Source organism: Zalophus californianus, chromosome 5 (genome assembly GCF_009762305.2).
Source record: "Zalophus californianus isolate mZalCal1 chromosome 5, mZalCal1.pri.v2, whole genome shotgun sequence".
Lineage (NCBI taxonomy): Eukaryota > Metazoa > Chordata > Mammalia > Carnivora > Otariidae > Zalophus > Zalophus californianus.
This window is the reverse complement of record NC_045599.1, coordinates 6,013,613-6,037,334: the sequence shown is the minus strand read 5'-3', so window position 1 is coordinate 6,037,334 and position 23,722 is coordinate 6,013,613. Positions and strand designations below refer to the sequence as shown.

Here is a 23,722-nt window from a genome sequence, read left to right as displayed (position 1 = left end):
AATCATAAATGAAAGGGGAGAGATCACAACCAATTCCAAAGAAATACAGGGAAATATTAGAACATATTATGAGCAACTATAATGGATATATTGCTGGAAACTCATAAACTACCAAGACTGAAACAGGAAGAGGTAGAACATCTGAACAGAAGAACATCCAGGAAGGAAATTGAAGCAGTAATCAAAAACCTCCCCCAAAAAACAGGAGTCCTGGGCCAGATGGATTCCCAGGGGAATTCTACCAAATATTTAAAGAGGAATTAATACCTATTCTCCTGAAGCTGTTTCAAAAAATAGAAACCGAAGGAAAACTTCCAAACTCATTCTATGAGGCCAGCATTACCCTGATCTCCAAACCAGACAAAGACTCCCTCAAAAAGGAGAGCTACATAGTAATATCCCTGATGACCATGGATGCCAAAATACCCACCAAGATCCTAGCTAATAGGATTCAAAAGTACTTTAAAAGGATTATTCACCATGACCAGGTGGGATTTATTCCTGGGATGCAAAGTTGGTTCAACATTCACAAATCAATCAATATGATAGAACACATAAATAGAGGAGAGAGAAGAAACATATTGTCCTCTCAATTGATGCAGAAAAAAGCATTTGAAAAAATACAGCATCCTTTCTTGATTAAAACCCTTCAAAGTATAGGGATAGAGGGAACATACCTCAACATTATAAAAACCATTTATAAAAAGCCCGTGGTGAATATGATTCTCAATGGGGAAAAACTGAGAGATTTTCTCTTTAGGTCAGGAACATGACAGGGATGCCTACTCTCACCACTTTTGTTCAACATGGTACTAGAAGTCCTAGCCTCAGCAGTCAGACAACAAAAATAAATAAAAGGCATTCAAATTGGCAAAGAAGAAGTCAAACTCTCTCTCTCTGCAGATGACATGATATTGTATGTGGAAAACCCAAAAGACCCCACCCCAAAATTGCTAGAACTCATACAGCAATTCAGCAAAGTGGCAGCATATAAAATCAATGCACAGAAATAAGTTGCATTTCTATACACTAACAGTGTAACTGAAGAAAAAGAAATTAAGAAATTTATAAGATACCTAAGAAGAAACCTAAGCAAATAGGTAAAGGATCTGTACTCTAGAAACTACAGAACACTTATGAAGGAAATTGAGGAAGACACACAGAGATAGACAAACATTCCATGCTCATGGTTGGAAGAATAGACATTGTTAAAATGTCTATGCTGTCCAGAGCAATCTACACATTCAGTGCAATCTCTATCAAAATGCCATGGACATTTTTCACAGAGCTATAACAAACAATCCTAAAATTTGTGTGGAACCAGAAAAGACCCCAAATTGCTAGGGGAATGTTGAAAGAGAAAACCGAAGCTGGGGGCATCACAATGCCTGACATCAAGCTATGTTACAAAGCTGTGATCATCAAGACAGCATGGTATTAACACAAAAACAGACACATAGATAAATGGAACAGAATAGAAAGCCCAGAAATGGACCCTCAACTCTTGGTCAACTAATCTCCTAAGTCAGTTTTAACTGGAGGAAAGGATTTCCTCAGGATGGTTTTCATTTTATTGGCATCTAAATCAAAGAACCATCTTTACTTCATCCACCTGAAGAAGAGAATGACATAGTTACCCAGAATTGGACATAGCTGGGAAGGCTGAGGAATGCTTTATGACAGAACAAGTCATGAAATCAGTCTCCAGTTCACTTTATGGAGAGGGTACAGATCCAGAGACTTCCTGATGGCCCTGTTCTCCTCCATGGGCATCCCCATACTCTGGGCCACATGATAGAGAGATTCCTCATCTATTCCAAAGAGCTAACAGCAGATGTTCAGACACTACTCTAAATCGTCTTCATCCTGGACACCAAGAATGTCCTGAAAATACAGTCTGGGTATTCTCTTCTGCAGAGAGATTGCCTTGTCATTAATGATCTTCTCACTGGTGTGAACAGGTTTTCCATGGGACTATGACACCTGATGTCAGGGAAGCCTCTGTGCAAGGTGTCCCTCAAATCTGGGAAGTCATGAAATAAGGGGTTGAGGTTGAAGGTCAGGAATATGATGGATTCACATACCCATGCCTGGAGAATTCCCTCGATATTATCCCACATATTCTGCATGAGTCATTCCTCCAAGAGGGCAGTTCCCTGTTCACCTTGGTTCAGACTATATAGAACCTCTTTTCCAGACCCTATATGGTTTTGGCACGCTTCACAACATTCATGCTGAACTGTTTGGATGCAGTGATGTTGAAGAGATTATAATGGTTAAAGTGCTTCTCCTCCAGATAGTTCTCCAGGCTTTGGGTGGCTGCCCCTGTGCTAAGTACATCCCATAGCACCACACTGGTAAAGTGAGAAAAAGAATGGCAAGTGTGAATTTGGGATGTGGAAGCTGACCCCAGTGGGAGCTGAGGCATCCACCTCTTGCTTAGTTCGCCGCAGTGCTTTGATGAAGGACACGTTGTTTCCAGAGTCCTCAGGGAATGCAATGTTTACTGGGGCACTGGATGCTTTCTCCAGGGTCCCCCTGACCAGAGAGACCACCTCCAGCCAATTCCCTTCTCCCAAGGCTTTTTCAATGTTCATGGCACCTCCTTGATGTAAAACCCTCTAGTCCATATTGTATTGCACAGCAGAGGTGAATGAGGAGATAATTAGGTGTGAGGGGACAGAGGTGGCTATATCATACTACTTACTAGTGCAGTAACCTAAAGAAGAAGGAAGACCAGAGGAGTTAGGAGGGTTGGGTGCACAGGACAACAGAGGAATGTCAGACTTAGCATCAATCCCAGGTGATTAGATCCACACCCAAGCTGCTAACAAAGATCTTTTGATTACAGAGTGAGCAAAACCCTCATTCAAGAATATGCACACTCTTAAGGGTCAGAGGAGACTGTTGAGGAATGCTCTACTGCTGTGATGCCAGTGGTCAGCACCAAAGCATGTTATGGACAGAAGAGAACTTGAGTAGCAGCGCATCTGTGGTTCACTCAGAGCCAAGAAGCTGCCCGTCCCTCATCCACACAGCTAAGTGAACAGGACAATCCATGGGGGATGTGTGAAGAGCAGGGGTTAGCTTGTGCTGGCTGTCCATATTCTTCACTCATTGGGAACTTCTGTCTTCACTTCGTTTGCCTTTTGAGTCAAGAATAATTTATTTTTATTGGTATTGAAAAGTGCATTTTCCTTCCCCTCAAGACATTTCTTCATAAAATATTTGATATCTTTCCTTTTTTCCTCTTTTTAAAAATTTAAATTCAATTAGCCAACATTTATCACTTGTGTATAACACTGAATGCTCATCCCATCACATGCCCTCAATGCTAACTGCATACCTAAGGAATGCCTGTGTCTCTTCAACTTGAACATCTAAGTCACAACAAACTTCCCAAATAATTTCCTACCAATTTTAAGTCAACACTTACAGTTGTATTGATTGTTTATCATTGTTGCTGTTGTTATTGTCATTATAACTTATTGTAAGTATTTAAGATCTTCCATGAATGTAGGTTATCTTATAGGCTGAACCCTGCAGTGAGATAAGGCTGGATTAGGAAGGAGAATTGGTTGGGATAACCTGGTGGACTCTCCTCCTGGTCGCTACACACAGTCCTCTTGGCTGGAGGACTTTCATAATGCCACAAGTTATGAGTGCCTACTTGCTAATATCCCTTAAAATTCTACTACTCCTATATGCATGAATGCAAATTTTTAAAATTCAAGACCTTTTTTTTTGGCTAAGGAGTTGCCCTGTGAGCCCATGATGACCTTTTGTTCCTTGGAGGGCTGTCTGTCAGGCCAATCTATGGGGCCCTTTGAAGCGTCTGCAGACCCATCCTCACCTCCATCTGTTAAAGTTCTGCCCCAGAAGACTCACTGTCCCTTCTCTGGTATAAGTTCCACACCTATCTCTATGCCTCATGGTGCTGCTTCATGCTCATCTTCTTGGGGCACCCAAGATCACTTTTCCTAGGGTGGGTTCTATTTGCTTCATTGCTCCTCAGACTCCTCTGGCTGCATTCAGTGCCAGGGCTTGGACTCACTCTCCCCACTGAGGGAATGGGCCAACAACTCTTCCTGAGGCAACATGAATATTTTCACATTGAAAACCAAGTTGCAGTGTTCTTTGCTGTGCAGCAGGGAAGCCATGGGACCTACCTCTCAGGACTTCAGTGAGGGTTTCATGGTATGATGCAGGCGAAGCTCTCTCAGCAGGGCTCCCAGCACCTCTCAGTGAATCCTCTCTTGTCTTAATAGGATCTCTGAGGAAGATTTCCTCTGGTTCCTCTTATTCCCTCCAATTCTTACAACAGTATATGAAGGTCCTATGTCTGTGAGTCTGTCTAGGCTGGGTCTTTTGCATGCCTTTTCTGGATTAATCTTCCCCAAGCTCTATTAGAAAAAGGATATTATTATTCCTGGTTACAGATGAAGAAATACTGTCTCTGCAGATAAGAAACAAGCCTCAGTGGAAAGAGCCAAGATGTCCATCAACAGATGAATGGATAAAAAAGATGTGGTATAAAGATGTCCATCGACAGATGAATGGATAAAGAAGATGTGGTATATATATACAATGGAATATTATGTAGCCATCAAAAGGAATGAGATCTTGCCATTTGCAGTGACGTGGATGAACTGGAGGGTGTTAAGCTGAGTGAAATAAGTCAATCAGAGAAAGACATGTATCATATGACCTCACTGATATGAGGAATTCTTAATCTCAGGAAACAAACTGAGGGTTGCTGGAGTTGTGGGGGCAGGAGGGATGGGGTGCCTGGGTGATAGACATTGGGTAGGGCATGTGCTATGGTGGAGCGCTGTGAATTGTGCAAGACTTTTGAATCACAGATCTGTACTTCTGAAACAAATAATGCAACATATGTTAAGAAAAAAGAAAAAGAAGAAGATAGCAGGAGGGGAAGAATGAAGGGGAGTAAGTCAGAGGGGGAGTCGAACCATGAGAGACGATGGACTCTGAAAAACAAACTGAGGGTTCTACAGGGGAGGAGGGTGTGGGGATGGGTTAGCCTGCTGATGGGTATTAAAGAGGGCACATTCTGCGTGGAGCACTGGGTGTTATGCACAAACAATGAATCATGGAACACTACATCAAAAACCAGTGATGTAATGTATGGTGATTAACATAACAATAAAAAAGAAAAGCAATTTAGTGTTCTAGAAAATCAAATGGAAACATGCAGAATAAAAAAGAAATAGAAAAGTTTTTTAAAGTCATTAAGTATAAGCTTAGCATTTGTAAGTTTATAAATAATGGAATGAGAACAAACGAAGATGTAATAATAAAGAAATAACAGGAAAAAAGATGTCGTATATATATACAATGGAATATTATGCAGCCATCAAAAGCAATGAAATCTTGCCACTTGCAATGACGTGGATGGAACTGGAGGGTATTATGCTGAGTGAAATAAGTTAATCAGAGAAAGACATATATCATATGATCTCACTGATATGAGAAATTTTTGATCTCAGGAAACAAACTGAGGGTTGCTGGAGTGGTGGGGGTGGGAGGGATGGGGCGGCTGGGTGATAGCCATTGGGGAGGGTATGTGCTATGGTGAGCACTGTGAATTGTGTCAGACTGTTGAATCACAGACCTGTACCTCTGAAACAAATAATACATTATATGTTAAAAAAAAAAAAAAGAAGAAGAAGAAGAAGATAGCAGGACGGGAAAAATGAAGGTGGGGAAATCAGAGGGGGAAATGAACCATGAGAGACTATGGATTCTGAGAAACAAACTGAGGGTTCTAGAGAGGGTGGGGTGGGGGGATGGGTTAGCCTGGTGATGGGTATTAAAGAGGGCATGCACTGAATGGAGCCCTGGGTGTTATATGCAAACAATGCATCATGGAACACTACATCAAAAACTAATGATATAATGTATGGTAACTAACATAACATAATAAAAAAATAGCAAAAAAAAAAAAGAAAAGAGAATTCTCAAATAAATGCATGTTGATAAGTAACCCCTACACATACACACACACACATACACAAAAAGAGAGAGAGCAAAAGTAGTAATGTCTCTGACATGGACCCCCACAACATTTTTCTAGAGATGTCTCCCGAAGCAGGGGAAACAAAAGCAAAAATAAACTATTGGGACCACATCAAAATAAAAAGATTTATACAGTGAAGGAAACCATCAACAAAACAAAAAGTTTACTAAATAGAAGATATTTGGTAATGATATATCCAATGAGGGGTTAATATCCAAACATATAATGAGGTAATACAACTGAGCGGCAAAGAAATCTAAATAATCCAATTAAAAAATGAGCAAAAGACATGAACAGCCATTTCTCTGAAGAAGACATACAGATGGCCAACAGGCACATGAAAAGATGCTCATCATCACTTATCATCAGGAAATGCAGATTAAAACCACAATGAGATATCACCTCCTGCATGTCAGAATGGCTAAAATTACAAATGCAAGAAACAACAAGTATGCTGAGGATTTGGAGAAAAGGAACACTAGCACACTGTTGGTGGGAAGGCAAACTGTTGTAGTCACTGTGAAAAGAGTGTGATTGTTCCTCAAAAAATTATACATAGAATTACTGTATAATCCCATAACTCAAAAAGTGAAAAAAACAATCCCATTATCTCCACTACTGGGTATTTACCCAAAGAAAATGAAAACACTAATTCAAAAAAATAAATGCACACTTATGTTTATTGCATCATTATTTACAGTAGCCAAAATATGGGAGCAACTCAGGTGTCCATCCAGAGATGAGTGGATAAAGAACATGTGGTGGACATATAAAATGGAATATTACTCAGCCACAAAAAACAATGAAATCTTACCATTTGTAATGAGATGGATAGAGGTAGAGAGTATAATGCTTGGCAACATAGGTCAGTCACAGAAAGACAAATACAATAGGATTTCACTCCTATGTGGAATTTAAGAAACAAAACAGATAATAGGGGGAAAAAAGAGAAAGAGAGGCAAACCAAGAAATAGACTCTGAACTATATAGAGAACAAATTGATGGTTATCAGAGGGGAGACATGTGAAGGGATGGGTGAAATAAGTGATGGGGATCAAAGAGTACTTATCATGATGAACACTGAGTAATGATTAGAAGTATTTAAATACTATTTTGTAAAGCTGAAACTAATATAACACTATACACTAATTATACTGGAATTAAAAATTAAAAATAAATAAATAAAATCTTGAAATAATTTGTTTTGTTATATCAACAAAGCTTAGATCAATTTGTTTTGATTTGTATTTCTATAAATGTTGGATCTTTTCACTTAATTACACAGTTATATAGTTTTGTAAAACATTTGCATGTTCCAATGTAAAATAAGTTGCATTGAGTAAAACCTAGTCCTTACAACCGCCTCTCCACACAGTACCATCACTTCCCCTATAGATAACTGAATTTTATTACTACAGTTGTCTTGTGTTTAATTAAAGAATATGTGCAAATATATATATACATATTTTACACTGTCTTAGATCATCAGTAACATACTATACACATAATTCTCCATCTTACTTTTTTCAATGAACAATAAACAGTATATCCTGGAGATGAGAGCATAGCAATATATAGGATATTACTCCTTTGTATATATAAGCCGTCTATATTGTGACTGTAACATTTCCTTTAAAGAACATTTGAATTTTGTGTTTTACCATTTCAAATAGTGCTGCAATTAATAATTTTAAGCATGTATCTTTTTAAAATTTTCCAGCTTTTTTGTCCCCCCCAGCTTTATTTAGGTAAAACTGACAAACAGAATCATATATATTTAAAGTATACAATGTGATGATTTCATATATATGTACATATGGTGGAATGAGCACTGCAGTCAAATTAATTAATACATCCATCACCTCACATATTCACCTTGTGTGTGTGGTGAGCAGGCTTAGGATCTACTGTCTTAGCAAATTTCAAGTATTGTTGTTGTATAGTATTATTATACAGTATTATTAACTATAATCACACTATACATTCACCTTATAACTGAAAGATGTGCTCTTTCAACAGCATTATATGTTTCCCCCACTTTCCAATGCCTACCAACCACCAATCTACTCTCATTTTTTTATGACCCTGATTCTTCAAAGTGAGATCACTGGGGCAAAGTGTTAATGTGTGTATAATTTTCCTAGAGATGGGTTAATTTACCACATTGTAAGCTAGATAATTTTGTGTACCCACCAACATTGCATGATGACAACAATTTTTCTATAGTTTCACCCACAGAATATCAAACTCTGCAATTTTCCCCAATCTAAAGGGAGATAAAGGATATTTTTGTGTAGATGTCATTCCTAATTTGCATTTCCCTTATTAGATGGAGGATTGCATATATTTAAATACCTTTTGCATTTTTAAAATTTCCACTTAGATTTATCAAAATCCTCTTGTCTGTTATTCCCTAACCTCTCAAGTTCAGGCACCAAATACACTGATAGCAGCCAAGGAGTGTCTAGACCTACAATATGCAAACCTTGGACTATTTTTCTATCTTAGACACTTGTCCCTCTCACAAAGTACCCCAGATAAAGTTTTTCCTTAGCTAATGTTTCCCTTTCATTTCCTGTGGCACATGTTCAGCTATCTTTTATGCTTTTAAATAAAATGATAACTCTGGAAAGGACAAGGAGGATTATCAGTCACATTAATTGATGATCTACTAATGATCAGAATTTATGCATTCACAAAAGAATGACAGGAATGCCAAAAATAGACTATGTATCCATTTATTTAAAAATCAGTTTTGAGGATCTACTGTGTAAACAGTAGATTTTTTTACTACTATGTCAGTAGAAAGACCAGTGCTGGCTATACAGTAACAATGACACAAAGTGTTATTCTCTCCCATGAGCAGAAAACTCGATTCTTGTCCTTTATTTTCCTAGGAAGGATCATATCAAAGGATTCTTTAGAGCTGATTGCTTTCACTGTTAAGTAACAGTCATTAAATTCATGGTTTGTTCAAGAGTGAATTATGGAAATGTCTGTGAAACACCTTGAGGGCAGTGGGTCAGTATTGTTTCAAGGGAAGTCCTAACTCAATTTTCTAGGCACCAATGCCATACCAACACTGAGAATAATTCAGGAGCTGGCTGCCTCACTTTTCCCATTTTCATTCCCTACATTATGAAGTGGATAGGTTTGCCCAGAGCCCACAAGGTCCTTAAAAATCTCTTCTTTTTTAAAAAAAACTTTTGCGTCACTCACCACAGTCTCAAGGAAATAGTTTTGCAAGTAGAAAATCTTCCTAAAGTAAAGACCAGTGGCAATGAGTCCTCCATTAACAGAGCAGAATTTTTCCACATATCTTAACAGTTTTTCTCCTAACGATTCATCATCCTTTTCAATTGATAGCAAGTGGGGAGAACTAAGGTTTGCCTTGAGTTTCTCCAATGACATGTTAAAGTCCTTGGCCATGGTTTCCAGGGATGCATCATCCAGCCCAAAGTAAGACCTGTAGAGGGTTAAGGTCTCCTCCAGCTTCTCCACATCATTATCACTGATCAAGCCCATGAAAGGGATGGTGGCTGATGCTCCAGCCTTCAGGGCCTCCAACCAGACCTTCTGTCTCAGGGAATCCCTCTTCTGGTCAATGGCGGCCTCAGTAATATTTGGCAGGTATTGCATGAAGATGTGGCGCTTGTGGGCTGGGAGGTCCCTCAGAAGGGTGGTCTCCAGGCTTTGGAAATCATAGTCAGACAACTCGAGGTTGGAGACTAAGAAGACCTGAGGGTCTCTCACTTTGGCATTCTGCAACTGAGTCACACAGTCATTGCGGATCCTTTGCAGGATTTCATCCTTATTGAATGTGTTGGGTTTACTCCTTTTTAGATTATATAAATCACTGTCCACTTTAGATCGGACAAAGTAGAAATTCTTGTTCATTTTTCTAATTGCCTTTGCTAGATGTGCATCATTGCTTTTGAAGCGTGTAGAAGAGATGATAATAAAGAAGTCATACTCACCAAATTTCATTTTCTCCAGATACTTCTGAGGCTGAAAGTTAGTGGTCCCTATGCCTGGCAGGTCCCATAATGTCACATTGGGAAACTTCTTGTGTTCATATTTGGTTCTCTCAAAAGTTGTTTCCAGTTCCCCAGTGGGGGCAGCCCCTTCTTCTTCATGCTCCAAACCCCGCAAGGCATTGATGAAGCTGGACTTTCCTGTCCCAGACTCCCCAGTCACAGCAATGCTCAGTGTGGCATTGTCAATGTCTCTCAATGCATCACTAATTGCAGAAACTGCTCTCTGAAGGTCCCCCTCCTTCAGGCATGATTGAATCAATGTGACGGTTTCCTGAGAGAGGATTTTGCTTTCCACCTTGAAGTTCTTAAAAAAGTTGTCAAAGCTGGAGGCCAAATCGCAACCCTTTCTATTAGAGGATGTGGAAGAGGAGGACCCCATGGCTGGAGCAGTAGAGGACCCTATGGGGAGCAAAGAAGAGGGAAGCAAAACGAGTTAGTGCAAGAGGTGGCTTGGGTGTGTTATTATGGGCAATGGAGAAACTCAGTCTTCACCACAACATTGTATTCAGGAGCTCTTCTCTTTCTGTTCAGGCTTTGTGTAGACTTCTGACCTAGAGGAAAAGTTTGCCCATGCTCAGCCTCTTCCCTTATCTTGGAAAGCCCTTCTTCTTAAAGGTGTTCTTCATTTTTCTAGACTTATTTCAAAGCCTGATTCTTCCATCCAAACTTAGCTGCCCATATTTTTCTTTATTTAACTTGCTTCACTTTTCTTTATTTGTAATGTTATGAAAATAATACTTCTTTGTGGTAGCAAATCTAAAAAGACAACACCAACATTCACCACCACACCCCTTCTCACCTGTGGTGTAAGAACCTCCAGAAAACACACTTCTGATAACCTCCAACATCAGCATGTCATAGACATTGATTCCCCTCTGAGGCAGCTAAATAAGAATTAGTGGCTCCTTTCCTTCTCAGAAAAGATGCTATATATCTTGATTAGGAGATAGAAAGTTTTAATAGTTGCAAATGTGTTTTCTTTTATCTAGAAAATGTGCTGGTTCATGAAACAAGGTATTGAAAGGATTATTTTTATTTTTCCTCTAGCAGAAGGAGTAGGTGGCATGGATTCCCATGTTCTAAAAAAACGTATTGGACTATCCACTTGGGACTTGCTATGAGTCATCCCAACTGTCCTGTGACCCCCACCCATTACCTGCTTTATGCCTGTGTATAAAAGTGGAAAGAAATCATGTAGGAGAGATAATCCACCTAGAGGACTGACTGATGTATAAAGTGTCATTGATGTAAAAGATCATGTTAGCAAAGACTGAAGCAGTTACTGAATGGGATGTAAGATATCAGTCACGATAAGGAGGTCCCTCTGTCACCTTCTCTGATGTGAATGAAACTGAGCACATTTTGGAGTCCTGGATCTATCTGATCACTGGAGACTTATACCTTAAGAGGTGCACCAGAAGAAATCATATACTCAGGACAAAATGTAATGTGCAATAGTTGTATACTGTCCCCTACTGAGATTGGGTGCAGAATTTTTAGACCAGGGAACAACCTCAAGTCACTACTGATGCCTGGGCAGCATGCAGGCTGTAGAAATGTCCTTTGGCTAGAAGTGAGGGATCAGGACATCCTCTATGGGCTTCCTTGTAGCCAAAGTCTGAAGTGCAGGAGAGGATGGCAAAAGATATTTTTGGAAGAAATTATTCAGACCAAGTGTACATTGTCTGGACTGGCACACATATGAATGGGGCATGCAAACATTCTCCTTAGAAGAGAAAAGTATGGGAATCTAGCTTGTCAAATATGAAAAAGGAAGCTATTAAGCTATTAATCATGGTGCCAACACTTCTGACTACCTGGCAGGAATATTTTTCACATACAGAAGAGTGGAAATCTTGAGCATCTGGCATGTGAAGGGACGACCCCTTGCTGTTTGGAGACCAAACCCCCACAACCCCTTTGGACAGCAGGCAGCACACAAAGCAAAATGAGCAAGCCTGGGTGTGGAAGTTGCATATACAACCTGGGCCTCAAGGAGGAGCCAACAAGGTGAGACTCCAGCCCCATCAGGTGTAGTCTCATGCCTGTGCATTCTCAGAGGATGGGGGAGGAAAAACAAAAAGAGTCCTTTAAACACCTTGTTTCATGAGCCAGCATACTTTCTAGATAAAACAATACATAGGAGGGTGAGGAAATCTGACTGAGACAGGTCCTAAGGAATGGAACAAATAAAAAGAAAGGGAACCAAATGACAGGATTAGAGGGTAAGCAGATATGGACAGTAAAATTCTGTGTGCTGAGCAAATTTCAACCTCACAAAAGCCATGCCCTATTGTTAAGGTTCTATACCTCACCTGATGTTGTATGTGAAGCTCTGTTATTTATTATTTTCTGCTGCAACAGCAGTGCAGGGGGAGCAGGGGCAGAGTACTTTATGGTATCCCTGGGAGGTTGTATTTCACCCTCAAGCAGTGTGTTCTCTGTAGCTGGGATAGAAATGGGAGGAAGGTGAGAAATCCATGCCAATAAACCTTAGATGTGCATCTCTACATATATTCCTCATCTCATCCCCTTAATAATTCTGTAAGGACATATAACCATTTCCAACTTCAAATTAAAAATCAAATAAATGATGAGGTTGAGAGACAGACAATGAGGGTCCGACTGTTAGCAATGCTCAGAACTAGGATCCAAGGGCAGAGCTCTGTCTCAGGAAGCAAAGGAAGAGCACACAATTAGGTGGGGAGAGGTAAAACTAGGACTCAAAATGAAGTCAGTGTGAGACACACAGGTTTTATATTTCTATGGAGAGATGTGTTAAAAAGAAAGCCACAGGGCCATAATGGATCCATTTAAGTTAAAGCCCCAAGTCAGTAAACCAAGACTTGGCACCTAACGGCAGTTTCAACCCCCAGGGATGTAATCTTACAGCAGTCAACTTGGCAGTTTCCTGGTTAGCACTAAAAACTGTACTGACAGATCCCCTTCTCTCCCCTTAGGATGGCAATTGTGCCTAAAACAAGGATTCTTTCCTAATAATTGTTTTTCTGCTTTCTTCATTTAAAATCCTTTCCTTTTCTACCACATAATGGTGCTCCTTTCTAATTCCTAGATGAGATATTACCCAATTCAAAAAATCACTTAATAAAGTCAATTAGGTCTTTAGAATTACTTGGTTCAATTTGTTTGTTTAACAGTTTGGTGTCAGTGTCTAGATCCAAAGCAAACTTCTGACTGTATTTGGGGACAACAAGCAAAACAAGTGTGGTGCCCCATGAATCCTTTTGAGTTCACTCTTTCTCAACATTTCCAAGAGCCATTGGTAAGTCCATCTTTCTTTGGGCTCTGCTCTTTTTTGCATTAGAGCTTCTGAATGAATTGCCTTTCCAACCCAGGGTTAATAGATAATTCTGTCACTGATATAGGAGGTTCTGACAGAGCAACCATTCTTAGCCCTTGGTTCAATCCACAAGTCCACATTGGAATTCCTTCCCCAGTTCCAGTCCACAGTCTATATTCACTGCTCTTTGGTGGCTTAGTCTGTTCCCTGTTTCCTGTCTGCCATCTTCATTAATGGAATCTGCTGATTTAGTCCACAATGGAAATTTGTGGTTATGTGTAGAGGGCACTCTATTGAATAGTTCATAGTAACTTAAACCTAGTCCTTGGTTCTGAACTCAGATTCCAAGTTGGGAACTGTTGGTGGCAGCTACAGTTCTCCATGTGTGTGGAATCAGGCTGCAGCCCCCATTCTTGGAGGTCTACTAGTTCAATCACTGTCTCAATCCCTAGTTATTTGGGTACTGCTGGTGTCCATAGTTCAATTACATCAATACTGTTGGTTTCTCTTAATATGTCCATGAGGTAAATGATTAGCTTAGGGTAAAACACTAAATAAACAAATAAACAAAAATAAATGGGATTTTTAAAAACTCCAAACAGTTAAGTGCTCTACCCACCAGCACACTGTGTATGTTATATCTAAGATCTATGGTTCTGCCTCTTTCTCTGTTGGTAGGAATGCAGACTAGGGCTGCACTCTGGAAAACAGTATGGAGGTGACCCAAAAAGTTAAAAATAGAACTACCATATGATCCAATAATTGCAATACTAGATATTTACCCAAAGAATTAAAAAAAACTGATTCCAAAGGATACATGCACCCCAATATTTATAGCAGCATTATCTACAATAGCCAAATTATGGAACTAGCCCAAATGTCCATTGACTGATGAATGGATAAAGAACATGTGGTACATATACAGAAAATGGAATATATAGAAAATTTCATCCATAAAAAAATAAAGTCTTCTCATTTACAAAGATGTGGATGGACTATCACATCATTCTGAACACCTATGAATTCAACCTGAGATGTAAGAAAAGAATTGCTGAATCTCTACAAGTGGAAAAGCGACCACTTTTTGCAAGGTAGGAGGTGCAGGGAAGTGAATCTGAGGGGAGAAAGATAAAGGGCAGGTGAGGGAACCTCCATAAGCTGGTTATGGGAAAGAGAAATAACCCCAGAGCACAAAGCCAAAACCTGTAGAAATCTGCTTCAGTGAAAGACATCCCTGCCTGAAATGTGCTCATTAGGTGAAGCGGGAGACTAGTTGGGACAATGTGGTCTCAGGATCCCCTGAATCACAGAAAGAACAGGTTGCCTGAGCCAGTAGAGTTCCCAAGCATTGGAGCAGAGAAACCAGTTGTCAGCAAGCTCTGGAGGAGGCTCTCAATTCAGTTCACCATAAACCACAAGCCATGGCCCGCTGGGGTGACTGCTTTCTGTGTGGAGACCCTGTAAAGGACAGGAGCATGGGGACCCTCTGCCTTCCCCTGGGAGGGGCAGAGCAGGTGCGTGCAGGACCAGGCAACAGTTCTCTGTGTGGGAGCCCTGTAAAGGACAGTAACTGGCAACCATCCGCAGTCCCCTGGGAGGATTGTTGTGGGCACACACCGCAGGAGTCTGTAGAGTTTGGCACACACAAAAGTGAAGACCATTTATCCCTGAGAGAGGGGGCCATAATTTTTCAGTTCTGGGGCTAGAGATCGGGCATGGCCATTTTTATTTTGATCCTCTAAAGAGGCATGAAAGCCTTCAGGGAACAAATGCCAGTCAGAGCAACTAAAAACAACTTACACTGAGTCTGGTCCACTCACAAGGGGAGGTGAAGTACTCCCAGGCAAAGACACCTAAGAATCAATGCAGCAGGTCCCACACCCAAAAGGTCAACTGGAAGAACAGGTGAACAGCAAGTTTACAGCCCACATGGGATTGCAAAACTCCAGTGCTAGGGGAAAATAGTATATACAATTTGAGGGTTTTTTTCTCATGATTCGTTTATCTTTCTGTTTAAAATTTTCCATTTTTTTCTTTTTTCCTCTTTCAACAAGTTTCTTATTTTATCAAGTCTTTATTTTTAAGTCTTTTTTTAACTTTCCTTTTTTACATTTACTTTATAAGTGTATATGTATATATATATATGTATGTGTATATATATTCCTCATTTTGGCTTCCTTTCTCTATTCAATTTTATACACATACACACACACACACACACACACACACACACACGCACATTGTTTTGCTTTCCTTACAATTTTGGGATTTAGTGTCTTCTAACAACAGATCAAAATACACTAAGGACCAAGTGGATCACCCTGTTTTGTCCACCCTATGAAATTATATACTATCTTCTCCTGTCCTTTTTTTTTCTTTCCTTTTTTTCCTTTTTCAGTTTTTTCTAGTTTCTGACCTCTTCAGATTTGTCTAATGTGTATTTTGCTTGGGTCATGGTTCATATTTTTGATAGTGTTCACTCATTCATCCATTCTTCTCTGGGCAAAATGACTAGAAGGAGGAATTCACAACAAAGGAAAGAACCAGAGGTAATACTCTCTGCCACAGATCTAATTGATATGGATATAAGTAAAACATTGGAGTTGTAATTCAGGATAACAATTATAAAGTTACTAGCTGGGCTTGAAAAAGGGATAAAAAACACTAGAGAATATCTTAGTGCAGAAATGAAAATTAATCAGGCCAAAAATAAAAATGCTCTAACTGAGATGCAGTCTAAATTGCATACCCTAACGGGGGGGGTAAATGAGGCAGAAGAGAGAGGGAGTGACACAGAAGACAAGTTGATGGAAAGGAAGGAAGTTGAGGAAAAGAGAGATAAACAACTAATGGAACATGAGGGGAGGCTTTGAGAAATCAGTGATACCATAAAGCAAAACAATATTAGGATTATCGGGGTCCATGAGGCAGAAGAAAGAGAGAGAGAACCAGAGGGTATATTTGAGCAAATCATAGCTGAGAAATTCTCTAATCTGGGGAAGGAAACAGGCTTTCAAGTCCAATAGGGAAAGAGAACACCTCTCAAAATAAATAAAATAGACCAACACCCCAACATATAGTAGTGAAACTTGCAAATTTCAAGGTAAAGAGAAAAATCCTGAAAGTAGCTGAAAGAAATTCTGAAAGAAAAGAGATTTCTTAAGTTACAGGGGTAGAAACATTAGGCTGGCATTAAACCTATCCACAGAGACCTGGCAGGCCAGAAAGGGCTGTCATTATATATTCAGGGTACTAATTGAGAAAAACAGCCAGGAATACTTCATCTAGCAAGGCTTTCATTCAGAATGGAAGGAGAGATAAAGAGCTTCCAGGACAAACAGAAATTAAAAGAATTTGTGACCACGAATCCAGCCTTGTAAGAAATATTAAAGGGGATCCTGTCAGCAAAGTGAGAGCCCAAGAATAACATAGACCAGAAGAAACAGAGGCAATCTACAGAAATCTACATGGGCTTTAAAGATAATACAATGGTATTAAATTCATACCTTTCAATAGTTACTCTGAATGTAAATGGGCTAAATGCTCCAATCAAAAGACATAGATTGGATAAAAAAGCAAGACCCATCCTTATGCTGTCTACAAGAGACTCATTTTACACCTAAAGTCTCCTCCAGACTGAAAGTGAGGGGGTGGACAACAATTTATCATGCTAATAGACCTCAAAAGATAGCTGGGGTAGCAATCCTCATATCAGACAAATTAGATTTTAAACCAAAGACTATAGTAAGGGATGAAGAAGGACACTATATCATACTTAAAGGGTCTACCCAAAAAGAAGATCTAACAGTTATAAATATTTGTGTCCCTAACTTGGGAGTAGCCAGTTAGATCAACCAATTAATAACCAAATTAAAGAAACACATTGATAATAATACAATAATGGTAGGGGACTTCAACACCCCACTCACAGCAAAGGAGAGATCATCTAAGCAGAAGATCAAAGAAAACAAGGATTTTGAATGACACACTTGACCAAATGGACTTCACAGATATACACAGAGTGTGCCATCCCAAAGCAATACAGAAGAATACACATTCTTCTCAAGTGCACATGGAACATTCTCCAGAATAGATCAAAGACTGGGTCATAAATCAGGTCTCAACAAAGGCAGAAGATTGGGATTATTCCCTTCATGTTTTCAGACCACAGTGCTTTAAAACTTGAACTCCATCAGAAGAGGAAATTTGGAAGGAACTCAAACACTTGGAGGCTAAAGAGAATCCTACTAAAGAATGAATAGGTCAACCAGGAAATTAAAGAATAATTTAAAAAATTAATGGCAACTAATGAAAATGAAGACACAACTGTTCAAAATCTCTTGGATACAGCAAAGGAGGTCCTAAATGGGAAGTACATAGCAATACAAGCCTTTATCAAAAAATTAGAAAAGTTAGATTACACCTAAAGGAGCTGGAGAAAGAACAGCAAATACTGCCTAAACCAAGTAGGAGAAGAGAAATAATAAAGATTAAAACAAATCAATGAAATAGAAACTAGAACAGTAAAACAAATCCATGGAATTAGAAGCTTCTTTGAAAGAATTAATAACATTCATAAACCCCTCAGCAAACTTATCAAAAAGAAAAGAGAAAGGACCCAAATTAATAAAATCACGAATGAAAGAAGAGAGATCATGACCAACAGCAAGAAAATACAACAATTTTAAGAACACATTATGAGCAACTATATGCCAACAAGTTAGGCATCTGGAAGAAATGGATGCATTCCTGCAAACTTATAAACTACCAAAACTGAAACAGGAAGAAATAGAAAGCATGAACAGACCCATAACCAGCAAGGAAATTGAAGCAGTAATAAGTCTCCCAAAACACCAGAGTCCAGGGCCAGATGACTTCCCAGGGGAATTCTACCAAATATTTAAAGAGGAACTAATACCTATTCTTCTGAAGTTATTTAAAAAATAGAAGTGAAAGGAAAGCATTCTATGAGGCCAGCATTACCTTGATCCCAAAACCAGACAAAGAACCCACCATAAAGGAGAATTACAGACCAATATCCCTTATGAAGATGGATACCAAAATACTCACCAAGATCCTAGCTAATAGGATCCACAGTACATTAGGATTATTCACCACGACCAAGTGGGATTTATTCCTGGGCTGCAAGGGTGGTTCAATGTTCACAAAACAATCAACGTGACATATTACATTAATAAAAGAAAAGACAAGAACCATATGATCCTCTCAATTGATGCAGAAAAAGCATTTGACAAAGTACAGCATTGTTTCTTTATGAAAACTCTTCAAAATGTAGGGATAGAGGGAACATGTCTCAATATCATAAAAGCCATCTACAAAAAGCCCACAGCAAATATCATTCTCAATGGGGAAAACTGAAAGCTTTTCCTCTAAGGTCAGGAACATGGCAGGGATATCCACTATCACCACTGTTGTTCAACATAGTACTAGAAGTCCTAGCCTCAGTAACCAGACAACAAAAAGAAATAAAAGGCATGTAAATTGGCAAAGAAGTCAAACTCTCACTCTTTGCAGATGACAGGATACTTTATGTGGAAAACCCAAAAGACTCCACCCCCAAGTTGCTAGAACTCATACAGCAATTCAGCAATGTGGGAGGTTATAAAATTAATGCACAGAAATCAGTTGCATTCTTATACACTAACAATCTGACTGAAGAAAGAGAAATTAAGAAATTGATCCCATTTACAATTGCACCAAAAACCATAAGATACCTAGGAAGAAATCTAAGCAAAAAAGTAAAGGATCTGTACTCTAGAAACTATAGAATACTTACAAAAGAAATTGAGGAAGACACAAAGAGATGGAAAAACATTCCATGCTCATGGATTGGAAGAATAAACATTGTGAAAATGTCCATGCTGTCCAGAGCAATCTATACCTTCAATGCCATCCTAATCAAAATTCCAATGGCATTTTTCAAAGTGCTAAAACAAACAATCCTATAATTTTATGGAATCAGAAAAGACCCCGAATCGCCAAGGAAATGTTGAAAAAGAGAAACAAAACTAGGGGCATCACAATGCCAGACTTCTAGCTATATTACAAAGCTGTAATCTTCAAGACAATATGGTACTAGGACAAGAACCGACACAGCCACCAATGGAACAGAATAGAGAGCCCAATGTGAGTCGGTCCTGACATGCAACTCACATTGGGAATGAATAAATTTTAATACAAAAGTAAGCTGGTGAAAAATTAATATTTGGTTTCCTATCTGCTAAAAAGACAAAGTTTTCATTTCTTTGTTTTTAACATTTGATCTACTTTTGGTAATAGGTTGTTAAGGTTTCCTTTCCATTTAAATGATCTTCTTAGGAAGCAAAACACGTGAAATTTCTAGAAATTTGATACCATCTTAATATAATGTTATCACTTGTAATCACTCTCTTACCTTCTGAAATTGCTGTCATCAAAACTGAGGCTCACACTAAAAGGACTGAACCAGAGTATCAGGAAAATGCCCCAGCTGACTCTCACACAAAGGCAGCCAGCAAAAGAATCTATAAAGATTGTGGCACATGTGGATAACATCCATTCTGCTGCTAGAAAAAAATATCCCCTCATTGTGAGATTTCTGCCATTCTGATGTCAGGGTAACATGGCAACACTCTACTTCTGAACCAGAGAAAATAAGATAGATAAACAATGGCTATAAGTTGAACAAACAATTAAGCTTTGGGAAACCCAAGACAGCTGCTTGATTTTTCCTGACTCCTTGATAAACTCCATTTTTTGTTTTTTTCACCCCTTCACCAACCATAGTACATTTAAGATGACTCAAACTATGACTAGACATTCGAGGGGAGATTTGTATAAAATTGTGAGAACAGTCTACCAGCAATGTCTGACTTGTCAGGTCCATTATCCTGGAAAAACTGTTTTGCCCCTGGAGGCCTCACACAGGAATTCCTGTATTGAATACCTGCAGATGGTTTTTATTCAACTAAAACCTAGTACAGGTTATCAATATTTTCTTGATGTTATATGTATGTTTTTCACATATGTTGAAGATTTCTCCTGCTGCAAGGCTGACGTTCTCACAGTAGCACAAAAACAGGTAGAAACTGTGTTTGCCACATGGGATATACCTTCCACAATTGCCAGTGATTGAGGCAGCCATTTCATTGGACAAATCATACCAGCTTAATCAAAACCTTACAAACTTCTTGGAATCATCACTGGCTCTATCACCCTCAATCATCAGGCAAAGCTGAGAGATTTAATGGGATCCTCAAACTTAAAATTTTTAAACTAGCCAAAAATACCTAGATATCCCTACCCTAAGGTATCACCTTTGGACATGCTGACCCTTTGCAGTACCCTCTTTGGGCAATGTAAACTCACCTCACACAACATAGTCACTGGAAGACCAATGTCTATTGGTATAAAACTTTCTGCTGATACCTTGTTGTTTCATGCTAGTATGACCAACTACAGCAAAATATTTAATGTTTTACCATTAAGACTATCATCAACAGGTTAAAGATGTCTTCCTAGATCCCAATTCAAAGGATCCTGTTGGTCATAGTCTAGAGTCTGGTGATTGGGTATTCTGGATCGAAAGGGATCTTGCCAAGTGCTCTCAACCACTGATATTTCTACAAAACTAGAAGATGTTGAATCTTGGGTACACATTTCACAGCTAAAGAAGGCTTTACCTGACACCGGTCCTGTACAGATGCTAGAAATCTCTAAATCAATTGAATAGGTGGATAAGTAGCTGACATCGAGGTAGACTGCCTTCCTCCAAGACAACAGATCAAGTCTTCATACTTTAACTAAATATGAAACCCTTTGTCCTTCTTTTCCTTTCCTTTATTCTGACATAATCCTGGAAAAATAATGCCTGATAAAATAAAAATAAAATAAATAAAAATAAAAATAAAAATAATGCTCAGCTGTATGTCTGAGCCAGTTGCTCAGAAGGGGAGGAAACTCCAGAATGTAAAACAATCTTTTATTTTAGGCTAAGAGAAAATCCAATCATGTCCCTAAATTTTCTCAAGCAAAATATGACATCACATTGGTCAGCTCCCTTGGATTTACATCACTGAGTTAAAAAAAGAGCAACCAGGGCATATTCATAACTCAGGATTTGCTTCCTTTGACAAGGTTATGCTTCCCTGGTTAACAGTAAATTTACAGGACAATTTGATCAGGAACCTTTCCTTAACTCCTAAAGATATTGCAAAATCTATTCCTAAGACAATAAATGCCCAAGAAAGAGCCCTAGACTCTCTGGCCAAAGATTGTCTTGACAATAAGACAGCCTCTGATTATCTTTTAGCCTAGCAAGAGCTGTCTATACTGTAACCAACATCACCAGTGCATCCAGATTAACACTTCTGGGGAAATTGAAACACAACTACATAAGATCACTGAGCAAGCCACTTGGCTTAAAAAGATGACTCCGTTAGTGGGGACTTCCTTTGATTTATTTGATTTTGAGTATTTGGGTCTTGGAAACCATGCCTTCAAAGTACACTCTAATCATTAAAAAGAATCCTGTTTATAAAAATTATAATAATCTACCAGGTATATTGTATGGTATCAAAAGTTTTAAATGCATGTTCACCGGTGCTGACCACTAAGCAAATAATCTCCCTGAGACTGGAATGTCAGAAAAAGAAGGTAGAGGGATGGCTGATACCAAAAGGGTGAACCTGAAGTCATCACCTGTGAATATCACAGAGATTAAGCAAGAACATCATGACATGTGAATACCACGCAAAGGATCAACAAAAGCTGCAAGAACCACTGAAGAGTAGCTCAAGTTGGCACCATTGTCTTACATTTTGATCACATCTTTAAGTTAAGCTTAGAGTCTGAACAAAGTAGGGGAATTGTGAAAAAGAAGTTCCACAGGGCCACAGGGTCACAAGGCCATAGGAGCCTCTTAAGTTAAGGCCTGACCTCATTAAACCAAGACCAAATACCTAACCTAACTACAGTTTCACTCCCCTGGGCATGTATAATTTAACCAGTCAATGTAGGAATTTCCTGATCAGCCATGGGAAATTTGCTTTCCCTTCCCTTTAGGAGAGCAATCCTGACTAAAGCAATGGATTCTTGGGGTCCCAGGGTGGCTCAATTGGTGAAGCATCCTACTCTTAATCTCAACTCAGGTCTTGACCTCAGGGTTGTGAGTTCAAGCCCCAAACTGGGCTCCATGCTGGTCATGGAGTGTACTTAAAAAATAAAAAAAAAAAAATAAACCGCAATGGGTTCTTTGATAATATTTTTTCCCCTTCCTCTCTTCCTTTAAAAACATTTGTTTTCCTACAGTTCAATAGGGCTTCTCTGTATTTGCTAGATAAGATGCTACCTAATTCATGACTCATTTAATAAAGCCAATCATTCTTTCCTATTTATTCAGTTGAATTGTCTTTTAACATATATATGCATTGTATCCCCAAGGGAAGGTATTTAGGCATGAGATGGGGGATGTTTGATCCAGAAGCTCTTGGGGAAAAGCCCCTATCCACTGACACCCCTGACATTCACACGATCCTTCTGCAGTTCACAGGAATAAAGTTTGTTCTCTGAAAATGTCCCAAATAGTTAAGTGCTCTGACTGGCTTAAGACATCCACCAGACATCCTGCCCCTCAGCCTTCTAAGTCCACAGCACCCAAAATCAAGCATCCAGACACTCTCACCCTTAGATGTATGGATCTAGAATTGTATTTTTAAACCTGTACTCAATCCAAAGTGATTTCTTGCTTACCAAATCCTGAAAGAAAAGAGTCTTCTGGTGTCAGAGTTGAACTCTGAATGTGTCCCCTGGCAGCTTAGGAAACGCTAAGTCTGGTTCAAGTGCTCCCTCTAGTCCACAGCAGGAACACTCCTCTGCACAGACTGGCCTTGCACTGTGGTCACTGCAGAGATTAAAGAGCTGACTGTCACCCAAAGGTCTAAACTGTGTGTGAGGAGCAGACAGGATTTAAATCATCTCTGACCTCGGCTCCACCCCCACAGGAATCTGGCCAAGAGTAAAAAAGCAGGCATCACATTACAGAGCCCTGAATTTCCAAGAACAGAAAGTGATATCAAAGTTCAGTAGTTTTCTCTTCTGGGAAACACAGCCATTGTCAGGAAGGGAAAATGAAAGCCACCATAGCCATTGATTTTGTGTATTTTGGGCATCATCAGTAAGAGGAGGGCACAGGATCCCAGGCGGGAGGCTCCTAGTGACAACTGAGGCCCACACTAACCAGGTTATAGGCTCCAAGCCAGGCAGAATCTGAATCCAGAATAGGAGAACACAGGCTGAGTCCTGAGAAAATGACACTTATCTCCCCCCTGTTAACCTTGGACAGCCCAA

At 39.3% G+C, this 23,722-nt stretch overlaps 1 protein-coding gene and 1 pseudogene across 1 annotated transcript; both read right to left on the bottom strand.

Moving 5' to 3' along the window:
- Positions 1–1,689: 1,689 nt before the first annotated feature.
- On the bottom strand, positions 1,690–2,597 carry LOC113928653 (annotated as a pseudogene).
- Positions 2,598–8,313: 5,716 nt separating this feature from the next.
- On the bottom strand, positions 8,314–23,299 carry LOC113929367 (T-cell-specific guanine nucleotide triphosphate-binding protein 2-like). Its single transcript, XM_027606223.1, has 2 exons — positions 23,126–23,299; positions 8,314–10,473 (listed from the first exon to the last, which is right to left on the bottom strand). Exon 2 carries the CDS (start codon positions 10,451–10,453, stop codon positions 9,131–9,133), a length of 1,323 nt encoding a protein of 440 aa, XP_027462024.1. The 5' UTR covers positions 10,454–10,473; positions 23,126–23,299; the 3' UTR covers positions 8,314–9,130.
- Positions 23,300–23,722: the final 423 nt, after the last annotated feature.